Here is a 16,924-nt window from a genome sequence, read left to right on the forward strand (position 1 = left end):
ATAGAGTCCAACTAGAACCGCTAACAAAGCTATTGACTTTGCCGTAGCTGTTGCTGCTGTTGCCGTTGCTTTGAAATCCAAATCCTAACCGCAGAGCCAACAGACAGATTGACTAACAGTCGCTAACAGCCAATGGAATGTTGGCGCAGCGGCAAGTTGGGTACTGTTCACATATATACAGTGTATATATTTTGCTATGAAATAAAAAAGTGAATCCAATGTCAACAAAAGGCGGAAGATGGTTAAGGTAAAATAATATGATTTGGTTTTCAATTTAGCCACTGATAGAATTGAGCGTAGTATGAATAATATATCCTGCTCATGAGGGGACTTATCGAAGCTGTTTACATTAATTATAATAAAAGTAAAATTAAGATTTTGAATATATAGCTCATTTTAGTCAAAAGCAAGTCAGTATTTGTGGCTCTTTTGGGGGCATAACTAGAAAGGTATCAAATCTAAGACATTTCTAATCAGAAACTTTTATACATTTTTGCTGAAATCTCAGTAATATTTACTTTGTTAATAACAATTATATTAATGACAATAAATTATTATTTAATTCAGGAATTTATCATTTATATTGCATATTTAATTCCCAAGTAAATAATACAAAGGTTTCAGTTGCAACTGCTAACCGCATAATGCTATGTTCGTAATCAAGCCATACACAGACACCTAAACGCTCTCAGAGTCCTCGAACAACTTTCCCAACTCAGCAGCAGATACTTAGGTTAATTAAAAAATTATCAAAATTACTTGGCTGTCAACCTAGCAGAAGACAGCGGTAGGCACATGCGTAGTCTATTAGGATTGTAGCCCCCAGGCCTTCCCTTTAAAGCAATCTAACATTAAATTTCATACACGTATAATTTATGCTTATTATAATTAGTATAAGCAAATATATAACCATAAATTGAAGAAATACTAAAAAATAATTTTAAAAAGAATTGATTCTCTATCCATTCAAAACAAATTTCTTCAGTTGGTGACTTTCCGTCTTAGTACTTACCACAACTTAGCAGTTGATTTGACTCGAAGCTTTTTCCTCATTTTCTAGCATTACGTTAACTTTGCTCGATGAAAATATTTCATTACATTTTATTTTATAAATTGCATTTCATGCACAATTTAGCATCTGCGAGCGAAATCCGTTCAATCAACTCGCCAATGCCAATGCCAATTCCAATTCAAATAAGCCTCTTAGCCAATGTCAACTGCAACATTTTATAGCATCGCCAGATGCTTTGCAGCGTGTTTTTTGTTATTTTGGCTTTGACTGCGGTAAAATTAAATTTGCATTGAAATTGTAAATTTGATGAAAGTCCTAATCACCAAGAGATGACAACAGCGAATTGTATTATTCGATTTGATTTATTGAAATATATATATATTTATATTTAAACATTTAGATTTTTAAATTTTGATTTGTTTGTACATAAAGTCGAGACAATTAATAAACTTTGATATTTATTTTTGGTAGTGAACAAAGCGTAAACTTTCAATTGCAATATTTAACTAAGGGAAATAACAATTGCAATAATAATACTTTGCATATTTTCTTCGTTATATTTTCTTTAGCTATAGTTGCGATAAGATTTATTTGACGAAGCTTAAACAGATAATTGGGCAAACGGTGGGCAATTTAGATAGAAATAAGGACATAAATCAAACTGTGACATTTGTCAATCTTTTATTTGAGTTTCGTTTCAAAAGAAAACAAGCTTCATTGGATGCGCAACAGAGACAAAACTACATTTTGTATTCATATTTAAATAATTGTGCTTTGCATTCATTAATTTTTGGAATAATCATAAATATTTTGATCACTTTGGACTGTTGAATCGTAAGCTTTAAGACTGTGGGTTCGGGCAAGTGTCAAAGTGCAACGAATTCCTTGCCGCCGTAAGGTTGAGCTGCAACGACAGTTATCCTTACTATGGCTGCGATGCCATGCGAATCCTTGCGGTCGCACGTGACTTTGTGTGTATCTCGGCGGTGCGCAGCGTAATACCAAAGATATCCTCGTGGTAGCGATTCTCGTCCTGTGTTTGCGAAAGAAATCAAATGGAGTATAGAGTTAAGGGCTCTCAATAGAAGTGTAAACCTCATCATATTTGTGGCTGTCGAGAGAGCCAAGCAGCAAAATGCCAAAACAAAGTAAGTGCTAAAAAAAACTACTACCATAAAGAACAACTCGCATATACCCTGCATTGTTAACAAAAAAATTACTTTTTAATATTGAAAAGAAACAAAATATTAGGGAAAACTACATTTTTTTTTTTAAAAGAATAAAATATTTTAAATCTAAATTTATATTTTTGAAATTTAAATATATTTTACTTTTTATTTTTATTAAACTCCAACATTTCCAAAGCTAAAAATTCAATGAAATATTTTTATAAGCTAAAAATAAACATCAACTCAATAATAACGTATCTACCCCATGCTAAAAATTCAATGAAATATTTTTATAAGCTAAAAATAAACATCAACTCAATAATAACGTATCTACCCCATGCTCTCTGCGCAACAGGGTGTCTAGCAGCAAAGCAGCTGTAACTGGCAACAAAACGCTTGCATTTTTTACAGCTGCACAGAAATATTGTATTTATGCAGCTGAAGGAACTGCAAACAGCTAGCAAAGTTTTGCCAGCGGCGGGCTGCCTGCTTTTCCGCTCTTAGCAGCTAAGGTCACATAAAATGCGCATACGCCCCATGTGACGACGGAAGTGAAGTGTCTCACACTCGTTCTCACTTGCTTTATGTTATTTATACGTGCCGCTTAAGTTGCTTTAGTTGAAGGATACTTACGCGCAATGTGAGCAAAAATGTCTCAACTTCTGCCTCGGTCTTTTGCTCCTTACCGGCAATGCATTTTCTGTCGGGAAAAAAAACGGAAGAAATATTTTAGTATATATATATATATATGCATGAAAATAAAGCACTTTGCAGTATTAAAGTTAGACCTTTGTCTGGTGAACAAATTTCATTAGTTGACTCTAATTAACAGCATTAGCAGGAGGTAACAAAGTAGTGGAAAAATCATTTGTGTGAGCGCTGAAGCTCGACTGCCACTTGGAAAAATGTTGAAAATGAATATAAAAAAAGAAAAATTTTTTATAATTAAGTAATTAAAATACATAATGTAAAATAAAATAAAACTGCTGAAAAAAATATTAAAACGCAAAATTTATATTTAAAAAATGTCAACTTTGTTAATTCAAACTTTGCTTAAAATTATATAAATAAGTTTAAATAGAAATATTAATTATAATCTGTAAATTTTATTATATAAATAAATAAAAATAAAAAAAAATATTTTCCAAAGATTTTAAGAAAATAAAATTTATATTGATTTTATTTTTTTTTTTTTTTAATTTTAAAAATTGCATAAAAATTTTCCTAGATAGTTTTCAGGGCTAATAAATATTAAAATTACACTTCAAAAGTATTTTTTAATAACTAAAATTTTATTGATTAGGTTATAATATTGCCAAGACAAAAGATATATTTACTAATCCAAATTAACAATTTCAGGTATTGAGCTCTCCGGCATAATTTCCGCACGAAATTTCAATTAACATAAACCGCTTAGGATTAAGACGCAAAGTCAAAGACATCGTCAAACAAAGTAGCTCAGTGCGATTGAATAGATATGAAAATATCAAATTGTGTTCACCACATGCCGTCTTTCAATACATCTGTGTGTGTGTCTGCTAGGACACTGCTTCTACACCCACCACAGCTGCTATAGTTGGAGCAGCATATGTCACAATAATGCACGTAATCAAGAGTTCGCATGGAAATAAAAGTCAAACAGCACAAAAAATAATAGAAGAAACAGAGAAACGATGGCAAAGCGACCGCAAACCATTTGAAAATAAATTCCCTGCAGAGCAACGCCCCATTGCCGCCCAGGCGGGCGCACAAAGGCAATCAAGCTAAACAGAAAACTATGAACTAAAGTCGGCTCACTCGTAACTCACCTGATGGTCTGATAAACATGCTCGGCCATTGTGACATCGCCGCAAACGTACACATGTCCCCGCTCCAGCACAATCAACTTGTACAACGAATCAAATTCCTGTTCAATCAGATCCTGTACATATGTCTGCAAGCAAAGAAAGGAACTGAGAAAAACTAGCATCAAATGACGAGCCAGGCAAAGAGCGCTCTGCTCGACGCATTGTGGGCAACTGAAACAAATGTTTGTTTAGGCTAAAAAATGGCAAATGCGAACATTTTCTGCTGCAACGCAGCAAAGTGACAGCTATTTTAGTTACCCAAGTTGAGGCCCAAAGGCATTGATAAAATGCAAAACTTATATTTGTAGCAAATAGTTGTTCCAAAATAGCTTACTCTCTGTTAAAAGGAGATTCAATTTGTCTTTGAGTTGTAAATCATTTAGTTACCTTTAAACTGAGTCTCTTTAATCAAATAAGCATTTGTGTAAGCCTCAACAGAAAGTTGTTTCGAGCTGATTTGACCTAATATATATATATATATGTATATTGATTTATTATATTTTTTATTTCATTTATTATATTTTATTTAATAAGCTTATAAGAAGTATCTATCTAGCATTGAAAAATTATTTTAGAAAAGGCAGACCCAGAAGGCTGAATCTTCGTAGATTAAAATCTCATCCTGTTACCCCTAAGAGACTTGAAGATCCTTTAGACATACTTCAATCCAACTATTTATTAAATCTTATATACCCAAAGCCCACTTTAATACTTAGAAATAAATTGAAATATGCTCTGATTATTACTCTAGATACATCTCATCTAGAAGTTGTGCTGCATAACTGATACACTTTCAAGTTCTCAGCTCAAGCTGTATCTCAAGCTTACCTTGGGTATATCTGGTTCCCTGGATAGTGCCAGGAAAACACGATCCATGATTTGGTCTTGCAGCAGTTGAGCTTTCTCCTCGGCATAGAGATCCACATCGCGATTACGACAACCAAAGAAGAGCCAGAGCTTTGGTAACGACGCTGTGGTGTCTACCTCGCGCAGCACCTGGAACTCCTGCCAAAAGGAGCGGAAGGGCGCAATGCCAGTTCCAGGTCCAATCAGCACCACTGGGCGACTGCGATCCGCTGGCAAATGGAAGCCCAGCGCGCTGCGCACAAACATGAACAGCTCGTCGTTGGCTTTCAATCCGGCCAAGTAGTTGGAGCAGACGCCGAAGCGCTCGTCGCCGTGGCCGTCCTCGCAGCGGTATTTGACAATGGCCACGGTCAGATGGATCTCATCGCTGACGCGACGCGGCGATGATGAGATCGAGTAGAAACGTGGCTGCAGAGGAGTCAGATGAGCCAACACCAGGGAGGCCGGCGGTCGACACGAGGGAAACTCCTCCAGCACATCCAACAGATGCGGCAGGCGCCAATGACGCCAGTCCTCATACGCCGAGGAATCGGTAACCAACAGCTGCAGCCGCTCCGTGTCTGCATTGTCATCGCAGAAGCCGGAGAGCAGTGTGAGCAGCTGCCTCGACGGCGGAGTTGTCAGATCGAAGAAGCGAGCCAGCAGATTGCGCAGCGTATCCGCGGGTATTTTGTCATGTTGCTCCCAGCACTTGAAGATGCCGTTCGAGGTCTGCTTCTCCTTGAGTAGCTGCAGCTGCAGCACCTCATTCGGATTCTCCACACCCACCAGGCGCTCCAGCAGCCCGTCCACCAGCTGTGTGCGATTCGCCGGAAAGATACCCACATGATCGCCCGGCTCATACTCCAGGCCAGGCGCACAAATCTCCAAGAGCATCGTAGTCTTGGCACCCTCGCTCAGCTTGGTCAGATTGTGTGGCTGCTCCTTAATCTTGCAGCAATGCACCTTCTTGTTGTGATACTTGGACAGCGCCGTGTCCAGCGAGACTTTGCTGACCGATGGCACCAGGCGCACGTTGTTCACGGTTAGCGACTCGTTTTGTAGCGCCAGCGATGCATCCGACAGACTTTGATCGGGATCCAAGCAAAAGGTCTCACAGGCTAGCTGCAGCCAGATAGATAGAGTTAGAGATGGATACAAATTTCATAATTAAAGCTGGGATTTGCTTGAGCTCAAGTATTCATAGTTTATTTTAAGGACTTACCTTGAACACCTCCGGCGCCCACTTGCGGAAGGACTGCTCCTGGCCGCACATCTCGTCGCCGTAGGCAATCTTCAGCAAGCGCTCGCCGCCCAACTCGCCCAGAATGTTGTCCACGTACTGGCCGAAGGCGCAGAAGTTCGGATAGGCCGAGGAGCCGAGCGCAAAGACGGCGAAGCGTACATTGGAGAGCGGACCAAAGGTCTCGTCCGTAAAGGTGTCCGAGGTGGAGCCGCGCAGGGAGTCCCAGCGGTCGATCTTCTTGACTTGTTGCAGCGGCAATTTCATAAAGTCCTGCCGTGAGTTGGCCTTCATGAAGGACTTGGATGAGCTGACACCCATGCTAATCGCATGGCAAAGATAGAGACAGAGAAAGAGCGAGAGAGAGAGCGAGAGAGCAAGCTAGTTAGAAATTGAAATGTTGCGTTTTTTTGCGTGCTCAGCTCATAATAAATTTCACAAAAGGCGGCTAAACAAAAGGCGTGGGCGTGAGCCAAGCGCCTCTTGTTACCCAATGACAAAGGCAAAGGACACGGCAAAAAGATGGCAACAATAAAGGCAACAAGCATAGATACACAGACACACACACACACATAACTGACAGCACAACATTTATTACGCTTGTCATTTGATGTAGCCAAAGTGGGCAGAAAAAAACAAAACGAAAATAAAGAACCCAAGCAAAATGAGCACAAGAAGAAGGAGGCCTCGCCTTGGACTGGGCTACGAAATGTGGAGCTCGGTTATTGGGCTGGAATTTAGACAGAACGCAAGGCAAGGCAAGGCAATTGCTAAAAAGCGTAATCATCCGCTCGTCAGCAGCTCGTCAGAAGCAGCAGCAGCAGCAGCAGCCGCAGAATAACACACAGCATGGGGCGTCTGCCTGCAGCTAACTGAAGATGAACCATGCCGCTTCTGCCGCACGATGCGTCCACACGTTGAGTGATGATTCAACAATGAACAGTGGCAGTTTTTAAAGAAGACGGCACAGAGAAATGGACCAACTCCCTGCCAGCTGCAGCTGGCTTTGCCTTATCCTCGCCTCAGCAGCCCAGGTCCTGGCGCCCTCGTCTGTTGGCAAATGCGTTTAAAACTATTTGAGCTGCTGCTCAGCTTAGCTTTGGGTCAAAAGTTTATGGCTTTGGCGCGTCGTAAAAACCTGTTGGCTGCCCCATAATCAGCTGCCAAGTGTTGCCCATCCTCCTGATGCCGCACAGCAGAGCTTACACGCTGTAAGAACTTGTTAACAGCGTGCTGCACACAGCTGGCTGATGGCCTTAAGCCAGGCTAAAGATAAAGAACTGCATTTGTGTCTGCCAGCGCATTCGAAATATGTCAATAGATTTTAATAAAAGCAGCACACTTTCCTGTAGTTCTTGAACACAATATTAAGCAATAAAAAATGTTTTAAAATTATAAATTGAATATAAACTCTTAAGCTTTAACAACAAAACAATTTGTGACATGAAAAAACCATTTCCTGCTCAGAATAATAAATAATAATAAATACATAAATATATAAAAAAATATAAATAATATATTTGTGTAACATCTATTCGAGTTATTTATATTTTACAATAGAAATTTAAGAATTAATATTTTTTGAAGGTCTTTAGTTTTTACAGCGTCTTAATGTATTTTCCAAATTAGGAAAATCTCAAATATTTTTTATGACGTTTCGAAACGAAGGAAATTTAACCGGAAAGCCTTAAGATTTTCTATTAAGCTTAAGTCATTATAAACCACAATCTAAAGTAAATTCATAAGTTTAGCTAGTCAAAAACTAAATTAACTATAAATGAAAGCAAATTAAAAAATACAAAATAATTTAAACATAAAAAATAATTAAAATTTTAAAATAAAATAAGTAAAATAAACAAAAATATTATAAAAACTAGTAATAACAAAATCAAATTTTTAACAATGAATGCTATTAATTAAATTATATTTAAATTTTAATTTAATTACTAAACAAATATCGAAGTATATATTTTAATTTATTAACTTGAATACGATTTCATTGGCGAAAAGCTGAGCTTAGAAATATATAAAAAATATGTTTAATGAGTTGGAGCTTTTCTTATGAAAGGCAGAGCTACTGACATTTCGATTCACTCAGCAGTCACTTTTATTTCTAAGACTCATCAACTTAAAAAATAATTTGATTTGTTGTTTATTCAGTCAAGAAAATTCCAAGAAAATTAATTTTATTTTCGTTTTTATTGCACATTCATAAGATAAAATTTCCTGGAAATTCAAATTCTGTTATTTTAAGCAAAGCGTTTGCTTAATATTGCAATTACTTTCAAATTGCCTGCGACAATAAATTATTTCATAATTGTAAAGCTCAGCGTGGCTCTTATACAAAAATTGTATGTGGTTTTGAAGCTACCAATAAATTAAAATTTATACAGAATTGTAGCTCTAGAGGTCAGCTTAGCAGCTGGTAATAAATTCTTGAACTGAAGCCAATTTTTATTCCCTCATTTTGTATTTTGATTAGCTGATTCGACTGTGAGTTCCACTGTGTCAGAGCTAAGCATGTGCAATTCATCAAGGTAGCAAAGCGTTGAGTTGCCAAGCTGCGTGCTGCCTATCAACTTAATCGCAACAGCAACAGTAACAGTAAAAGCAACAAGAATAAAAGCAATGGAATCAGCACACAGACAAATAAACAGACAGACGCAAACAACGCAGAGTTATCCTTGATACATCTCGAATATCGCTGGAGCACAGGATGAAGCTTAAGCTTCATGTGCATTCGGGAACCCAAAAGTGCAGCTTGGCGTGAAAAGAGTGTCGTAATTTACAGCCGTGCAACAGCTAAGGCCGGTGGCAGGTGGCAGGTGGCAAGTGGCACAAACGCAGCTACAACAAAACAAGCGAAAAGGTAAACAAGGCGAGAGCTAAAAATTTAAGTGCTAGCTGAGCTGAGATGGCAGGCGAGAAAGAGAAAGACAAAGAGAGAGAGCGAGTGAGAGAGACAGAGTCTGGCATAATTAAAACGCTGGCAAACTCTACTCTAAATTGGCTGTTTCTTTTTCCGGACACGCCATCATAAATTCGCCTAGTGCCCAAAAGCTGGCAACACTATTTTTTCTTTCCTTTGCCACGCCGCTTGGGCCAAGTGCCCCGGACGAGTTGCGTTTGTAATTATTTTGTGCACTCGAAATGCTGTTGAAAAGTGTTGAAGCGTTTACTATTTGAATTAAAGATATGCGCTGCGAGGTTTAAGCACTTAGCTGACCTATTGAAATTTAGCTGAAAACATGGATTATTTAACAAAACAGCTTAAGTAAGTGTGATATTTACTATTTAATATTTCATTATATTGAAAGTATTCAAAGTTGCATTTGATAAATATAAGATATATAAATACAAGATATAATACGATTCACATGTGATTATTCTTATATATGGAAGATATGGGAGATAGACAATATTATTATATATTTATATAAAACAAAGTTACTAGACTTGTTCAAGCTTCAACATTTATTGACAGCGGAAGGGCATTGAGGAATTTTCAAACATTCCCAATGTCTACTCGGTTAGATAAAGATATAGGTATATAGTATAGACAAAGTATTAGATAAGAGTAATAAAAGGATTCGCTCTTCGAAGATCTTTATAGACAAACAGTAGAGCAAAAAGTTTTGCAGCTCATCTGAGTAAAACATAAACTGTTTTAACTCAAACAATACTCTGCTGATAATTTAGTCAAAGTGAAGTGATGAATTTATTTTAAGACTTTTTTATAATAAGAAATCAGAAATGAGAAATGAGAGTATGGTTGAATTGTAGTGGAAATATAGAGATAGTATTTAAGACCAAAAGGTAGTCAAGTGGGCATTTATGATTATATCAGCCTGGCCTACTTTATAGATAGATGTAATAGAAAAAGTTTATTTTTAATTGCACTTTTTCAAATACATTCAATAAATTCTACAATTATGTTACGAGCCTAATGAAGTCATCTGCTTGAGTTGATATTGTTTGACTTATATTTTATACTCAATAAGAATGTTGAAAATGCAATTTGAGTTACTTCAGTGGCGCATTATGCAAAGTAAAGTAATTGTGAGTTGATAGGTAGCATCATCGTAAAAAACTATGATGACAGCAAATGGGCGATCCCAGAGCAGCAATGATGCTGCTAATAATGATGATGATTATGTCTAACTGGCTAAGTGGCACTTGTGTGCTCAAGCAGCGGCAGTTGCAGCTTGCAGGATGCGGATGCTGCTTGCCAGTGTCGCACTGTCATACTGGGACGGCGCACGCTCATACACACATAGATAAGCAACCTGCCCTGCTTGGCACTTGAAAGGACACTTACAAGCGTTGATGGCATAATAGACAGCAATTAAGTGAGTCACTTGAGCTGACAAACACAGGAGCTGCGACAGCGACAAGGATCAAGACAAGGCCAAAGGCCACAGGCCACTCCGATGACTGTGCACTTTTGAGCCATGCCCGACCGATGATTACGTGAAATGTTTATTTAATGTGATACGCACACACACAATCAAATTAACAGGCCGCCACTTATAAATGAAATGCAATTAATATCAGTGCACTGAAAGCCGAGTGTGCCGAAGCTGACATTAAATTAAAGTTGGCCAAAATGCAATTTGGGTGCAGCTGCCTGCTGGCGGCACTTAAACTATTTGTAAACTATTAAGCAAGTAGCTTGTAAATTTTTAATGCCACTCAAAATCTTGCCACATGGCGTACAACAAGCTGCAACAGAAACTGGCTGGCAAAACTTTTCGCATTCCCGACTTTAAGCATGAAATCAATTGAGGCAAACAATTAACAGGCCAAGCTCAGATTCCGGAACGACAGGCCATCCAATGAACCGGAAGAGCAGCTGAAAAGAAGAAGCCAAGTTAGCTCAGTAATTCGCCGCGGGCTTTCAAATCTGTTCAGCTGTTGCCGCCCCAGGCAAAAGAGATTCGAACGCTGCTAAGTGGATGATAGCTCATCTCAGCGCCGACATATCGAAACATATTCAATTGCCTAGCTAATGAGCAGCCACTTATCAGTTATTAAATCGCAAATTGCCAGCTAATTAACGTCAGCCACTTTGATTTATTTGCATTAGCCAAAAAGGAAAGCCCGACGCGTGGCTAATACAATATGCGGCTCTCATATCAAAGTGCAATAATAAATCATATTAATTGATTTATGCTGAGTGCTTAGCACAATGAAAACAGCCAAAGGAACTTTTTGCCAATGTTAACATTGGGTACAAGGAAAAAAATGTATAAACATGGCTCAGCACACAACAAATTATGCGCGTATTAATTTTATTTCGCTTATATTGAGTAAAAAATTAAAAAATAAAAAAAATAAAAACTGGGGTAGCATTAGAAGTCGCAAAAGTTGCTGCTATTCAAAACGGCCGCAGGACATTTTCTTAACTGCTGATGCTTATCAGACTTTATTGAATTGCCAAATACACATACATATGCACGTATACATATATATATATATATATGTGTGTATGTGTGTGTGTATGGCTGTCAATATGTTTTAACAGTCTGCGCTGCTTTCATATGAATTTTCAATTTCGTCTTCAAGAACAGCAGCGTTTTCTGCGTATAAATTTAGACACATGTGAGCAATGGTATATGGGTATGATTGCGTGTGTGTGCTTATGTATGTGTGCCTGCGTGTTTGCACAGCAAGTTGTCAAAGCTGTCAAGCGGAAATCCCCTTTACATCCTAAAAAAAAAATAAACAAAACGTTTTTTGGTAAAGCAGCTAAAAAAATACCCTAAGAAACAAAATGGAATTAGAAAAAATATGAAATTTAAAGACACAATTTAAGACCTAAATACAGCAAAGAAAATTGTGATAAGAAACTAGTTACAGTTGAAGTTAACAAGCAAAACTGTTCTCTCTGCCATTGCCTACCCCTAATTCATCAAGCTTTATAGACATTTTCACAGAGTATAGCTTACTCATGTCATATGTAATACCTACACACTCACTCACACACTGCTCGGAAATATCGAAATAACAAAATTATTGTTATTGTTTGGGCTTCGGTGCGGTGGGCAAAGGGAAATTGCGCGGATTTGGCTGCGTTCCCAAGCGGCACGCTCTTAATGGTCGCGTGTGTGCGAGTGTATGCATGTGTGTGTGTGTGCTTTAAAGCATCTGGCGGCATGGTTACCAAAATTTATAAAAAAAAAGAAAACGAATTACGGCAATAGCCAGCAATGCCAATTAATAATATGGGCATGAAATATGTGTCATCAAAATTGCGACCCAAATTCAACCCAAATACCTATTGAAGAAATTAATTTAGCAAAGCCTAGGGCACAATGTAATTAATTCTTTTTTTTTTCAATAAATAAAACAATAAATAAAACAATAAATATTGTAGAATATAATTGAAAAAAAATAAATAATATAGTAAATAATAAATATTAGGCAAAGAAAATATATTTAATAACATTTGATTTGCATTTTTTTTAAATTCAAATTTTATTAAATACAATATAAATATATATTTTCTTTTAATTTGAAATGCATTTGTTTATGTTTCAACTTAAGTTTTCTTTTATATTTTCTTGAGCAGTAGAGTAATTTTAGTATTTAGTGTTAGGTAGTTAATAACCTTAAGGCATTTAAATTTCAGCTTAAAAAAAACTTTAGCTCAGAATTTCTATTAATTTTTAATTATTTATTTTTTTACATTTTATTATTAGCCAAATATATGTTAGAGATAATATCAAAATTTCAAACTTAATATAAATTTATAAATTAAATTTAACTCATTGTACAATATATTTAAAACAATGCTCATCAAAATAAACTGAATATTAAAAATGTAGAACAAATTGATGAGACAAAGTTTGGAATTGCAAAAAAAGGAACAAAAATTGTTAGGCAGATAATAAAAGGCAAATGGCTTACAAATTATGCAATTCTTGCTTAAAAAGCAATTTAGGTGCGACCTTTGGAAACCCTCATTTATAAAACCGAGCAACTGAGCAACTGAGTCTACAGCCAACTTCAGCCACCCTGTTGCCAATATTGAGCACGCAGCGAGCCAAATTGATTTATATGAAATTTATGCAGAGCCGCAGTTAGCAAAAGGCAAATAAAAAAACAATAGCCAACAAAAGACGAGGTCAAAGTTAAAGGCAAGGAAATTTATTGGCTCAACACTCACCTGGAATCGTTTAGGCCGTGTTCGCCCGACTCCTGTATGCGCATGGCGTACAACTCCTGCGAGAAGAGCTGCAAGCACAAAGGTTCACATTTGATGTCATTAGTGGCTGAACTCGGACATTAATTAACTACTTAGTTAGCTGGCCGATGATCAATGGACAGCACTTATGGTGGATAAACTTACCTCGCCATTTTCCGGCGGATCTCCATTGCCAAAGGTGGAGGCAACAACAATTAGCAACGCCTCGTGCTCGATGGAGGATATATCGTAGTCGGACATGCAATATATCTAGATGAGTAAACAATTTAGTCTAGTAGTGGACGCAATCAAACCGGGAAACTTGCTTAAACCAACACTTTTGTGGTCATTAGTAACTTGACCCGGTTAAAACACGCAAACAGCCTAAATGAGCTGGCTACCTGTGCTGTGGGTGAGGCGAGTGTGTGTGTAGTTTGTCACAGGTGCTATCTAGTTTTCCAAACGATAGACAGCTGCTTTTTTTTTTATACCAGCATCCGCTTTCGCACACACACAGACAGCCGACAGCAGCCGCTGCCTTTGGACACTAAGCTGCCAAAAATTTACCTGGCACATTTTGGGCTTATGCTAATTTGTGTAATGTGGCATTTTGGTATAGGTCGCAGGTTGCTGTTTATTTTTGTGTGGTCCGCAGCGAGTTTTTTAATGTCAAATTAAGGCTTCTATTTTGTTGAACATGTCGTATGCTTAATATTTGCATGTGTTTAATAATTTGAACAGCATTTAAGGTCAAAATTATGATTATTTTGCCTCAAAAAGGTTAATTTGAATGAAATGAGTCTTAATGTTGTATAAGCCCAGATTTGATTGGGACTCCATCTGACATATAGTGCTCTGGCTGCGTATACTTAATATGTGAACTCACCTGCGCATTGAAGGCATGTCCCAGTAGCTCGCACAATTGCTTGGCATACTGCTCCGACTTGCCCGTTTCAGTGGCATATAAAACTGTTGCTTTGATGCGTTTCGATAGAGCGCGTCCAAATAATTTCGATGTAAATTTCACAGCACTGCAAAGAAGACAAAGAAGAGCACAGACTATAAATGGGCGTAACTACGTATAGAATATGTATGTATAGCTATGCATATTCAAGCAGCTAGTTACGAGGCGCACTTTAAACTGAGTCTAGGTAAGCTGAGGGAGGTAAGGACTATTTGATTGGCAGGGCACATAATTGGAAAACAGTCTAGAAATATGGCATAAATTGCTTAAAAGATATTCGAGGCAAAGACACACACACACACAGAGACTCCTTGCCCTGTCAATAATCAGCTGGCTGCAACACTTTTATTGCACAACAGCAGCAGGCGTTGGTGCCATCTGATCAAGGCAGCTGCTACGATTTGTTTTGTGCTTAGCACATGAAATTTTAATGCATCGTCTAAAAAATGTGAAACAAACCAACTGAAGGCATATAGAGACTTAGCTGCTGCCTGCTTGCGAACACAGCCAACAGAGTCTTTTGGCAAGAGCCATTGTTGTTCAGCTGCTGCTGCTCGTAACGTATGCTGAACTACTTGTGCGCCGGGCGGCTGCTTATAGGCAGTTTAACTGTAACTCAATATGGCTGCCTGGCACACATTTTGCTGCATACTTTTGTGCGCAACATAATTTGATTTTTCATAAAGTTGTCGATGTCAGCACTGATTTAATTCCATTTCATCAGTCGACGTGCAGAGCAGCGCGTGCTGAAACAATTAAACTTAATTATAAAGCGACACACACACAAACGTGTAAACCTATGTATGTTTGTGTGTGTATTATGCATTTTGCAATTCATTTAAGCATTGATAAAAAGTTTGCCCTGGCTCGTTTTAAATGCAAAGCGTGTATAATAGAGTGGATGTATATATGTATATATATATATGTGTGTGTGTGTATGAGTGTATAAGCATTTGCATAAATAACGATTTAAGCATGTTAATTGACAACTTTTTAATGTAATTGATTTTTACCATTTTGACAGTTAACATGAGAGCAACAATCTGTATACATGGAAGCATATATATGTATACTAACTATATATATACACACATATATAGCTGGCATAACTCAATCAGCTTGTTGCTCGCTGAGCGGTTGAAATAAATTAAAATAAATTAGCTTATGAAAATGTGAAAACGAGCAACAACTGCGTCAACAACTTCATTAATCTGTAACGATTTAAAGTGCGGTCATTAAATAATTATTATTTTATTTATTCTTTACATATATATATATATATATATATCCATATATGTTTTTACAATACATTAAGCAACAATCTGTAGCTGTTCATTAATGCAATTTATTTTTATATCTGCTCAAGCTGGCTATAATTGCTTATTGCTAAACTGTATTGATTACTAAACAATTGTTTTCATAATGAGCTGAGTTTAAGTTAAACAATTCTTAACTAAGATATGAATATAATATTGAACAATAAATAATGGATAATCCACATTTACTTGCATTTCACAGGCTCAAATTGCGTTAGCTAATAAGATATTCGAGTTAAGCATAACTAGACCTTAGGGTTACATCTTTACCAACAAAATTATTTGTATGAATCACTACAGCTTGTCAAGCTACATTCTTTAAATAAAACTCAAATATATTTAATATGTCAAACAATATTTATTTTGCTGCCAGTTCTTTTTCTACTGCTCTTAATTGGTCAATCTGTACCCAGTCAGCTCATTTATTGAAATATTGAAGCAACATTTAAAAACTTATATCAAGTGCTTTTCAGAGGTTCAGAACTTTGAGTGGGCAACCCTTTAACCGCTGATAGTTGCCTTTTGAAGAGTTTGACATTTCATTATAAATAAACTTGTATCAGAGAAACGCTTATAAATTGTTTAAATTTTATAAAAATATTGGGTCTGTTTGTCAAAACTTTTGGGAATTTAATGTCCATGTCCACATTGCTCATAATTGTCTTGCAGATTCAGCCTTGTAGAACTCTACCTATTGCTCACATACCCAAAATCATATTTCAGCATTAATGACATAAACATAAATGTGCAATAAAGTTTATTGATATTAAAAATATATTTTTTTTTATTTAGTACGATTTTAATTTGTGTGACTCTAAAATAGAATTTTCCCAAGCATAAAAAATGTGTACAAAGTTGAAAAACTTATTAAAAATGTTTTATCTCCAGCCAACCAAGAAAGTTCTGATGTTACGTATGAAGTATGACATGAGAGGCCCATGAATAATGCATTACGTATCACAAAATGTAACAGAAAGTTTTATAATAATTATATTTTCCCGTTGAGCTAAAGTCAATATTCAATGGCAGCTGTAAAGTTAATTAACTATGTGTTAACATGTGACTATTAGGGTCATATAATTGCTTCATTTGTATAGGCAAGATGTTAATTTACTAGATAAGCATTTTCCACTGGCTGTAAGGTATATGTAGCTGAACTAATATTTATTGTTCTAGTGACTGGCCTTAGCTTAAAATTTGTATAATCTTCAATATGCTCTGCAGTTAAAATAGACAATGGCAAAGCTGCAAACAAGCTGCAATGCATCAAATTTTCCGGGACAGTTGACAGCAAATGGAAGAGCTGAATGCGGCAAGAGAATGAAGACGGGCAACTGGTAG

The 16,924-nt window shown here is 36.8% G+C and overlaps 1 protein-coding gene across 2 annotated transcripts in view; it reads right to left on the bottom strand.

The window, feature by feature from the left end:
* Positions 1-1,712: 1,712 nt before the first annotated feature.
* The window catches only part of LOC111601524 (nitric oxide synthase), a 33,720-nt gene continuing 18,508 nt past the window's right edge, over positions 1,713-16,924 (bottom strand). Inside the window, exons 11-18 of one of the 2 annotated variants that reach the window (XM_023318146.2) lie at positions 14,190-14,334; positions 13,469-13,573; positions 13,286-13,353; positions 6,100-6,439; positions 4,857-5,999; positions 3,990-4,114; positions 2,815-2,881; positions 1,713-2,045 (exon numbers count right to left, since the gene is read on the bottom strand). In XM_023318146.2, the coding sequence (XP_023173914.2) occupies positions 1,938-2,045; positions 2,815-2,881; positions 3,990-4,114; positions 4,857-5,999; positions 6,100-6,439; positions 13,286-13,353; positions 13,469-13,573; positions 14,190-14,334 (2,101 nt within the window). In that variant the 3' untranslated portion in view covers positions 1,713-1,937. Of the gene's footprint in view, positions 2,046-2,814; positions 2,882-3,665; positions 3,752-3,989; positions 4,115-4,856; positions 6,000-6,099; positions 6,440-13,285; positions 13,354-13,468; positions 13,574-14,189; positions 14,335-16,924 lie in introns of those variants that run through there. The other variant, XM_023318156.2, reaches the window with a different exon arrangement.

Source organism: Drosophila hydei, unplaced genomic scaffold, assembly GCF_003285905.1.
Source record: "Drosophila hydei strain 15085-1641.00,03,60 unplaced genomic scaffold, DhydRS2 tig00008114-arrow-pilon, whole genome shotgun sequence".
Classification (NCBI taxonomy): domain Eukaryota; kingdom Metazoa; phylum Arthropoda; class Insecta; order Diptera; family Drosophilidae; genus Drosophila; species Drosophila hydei.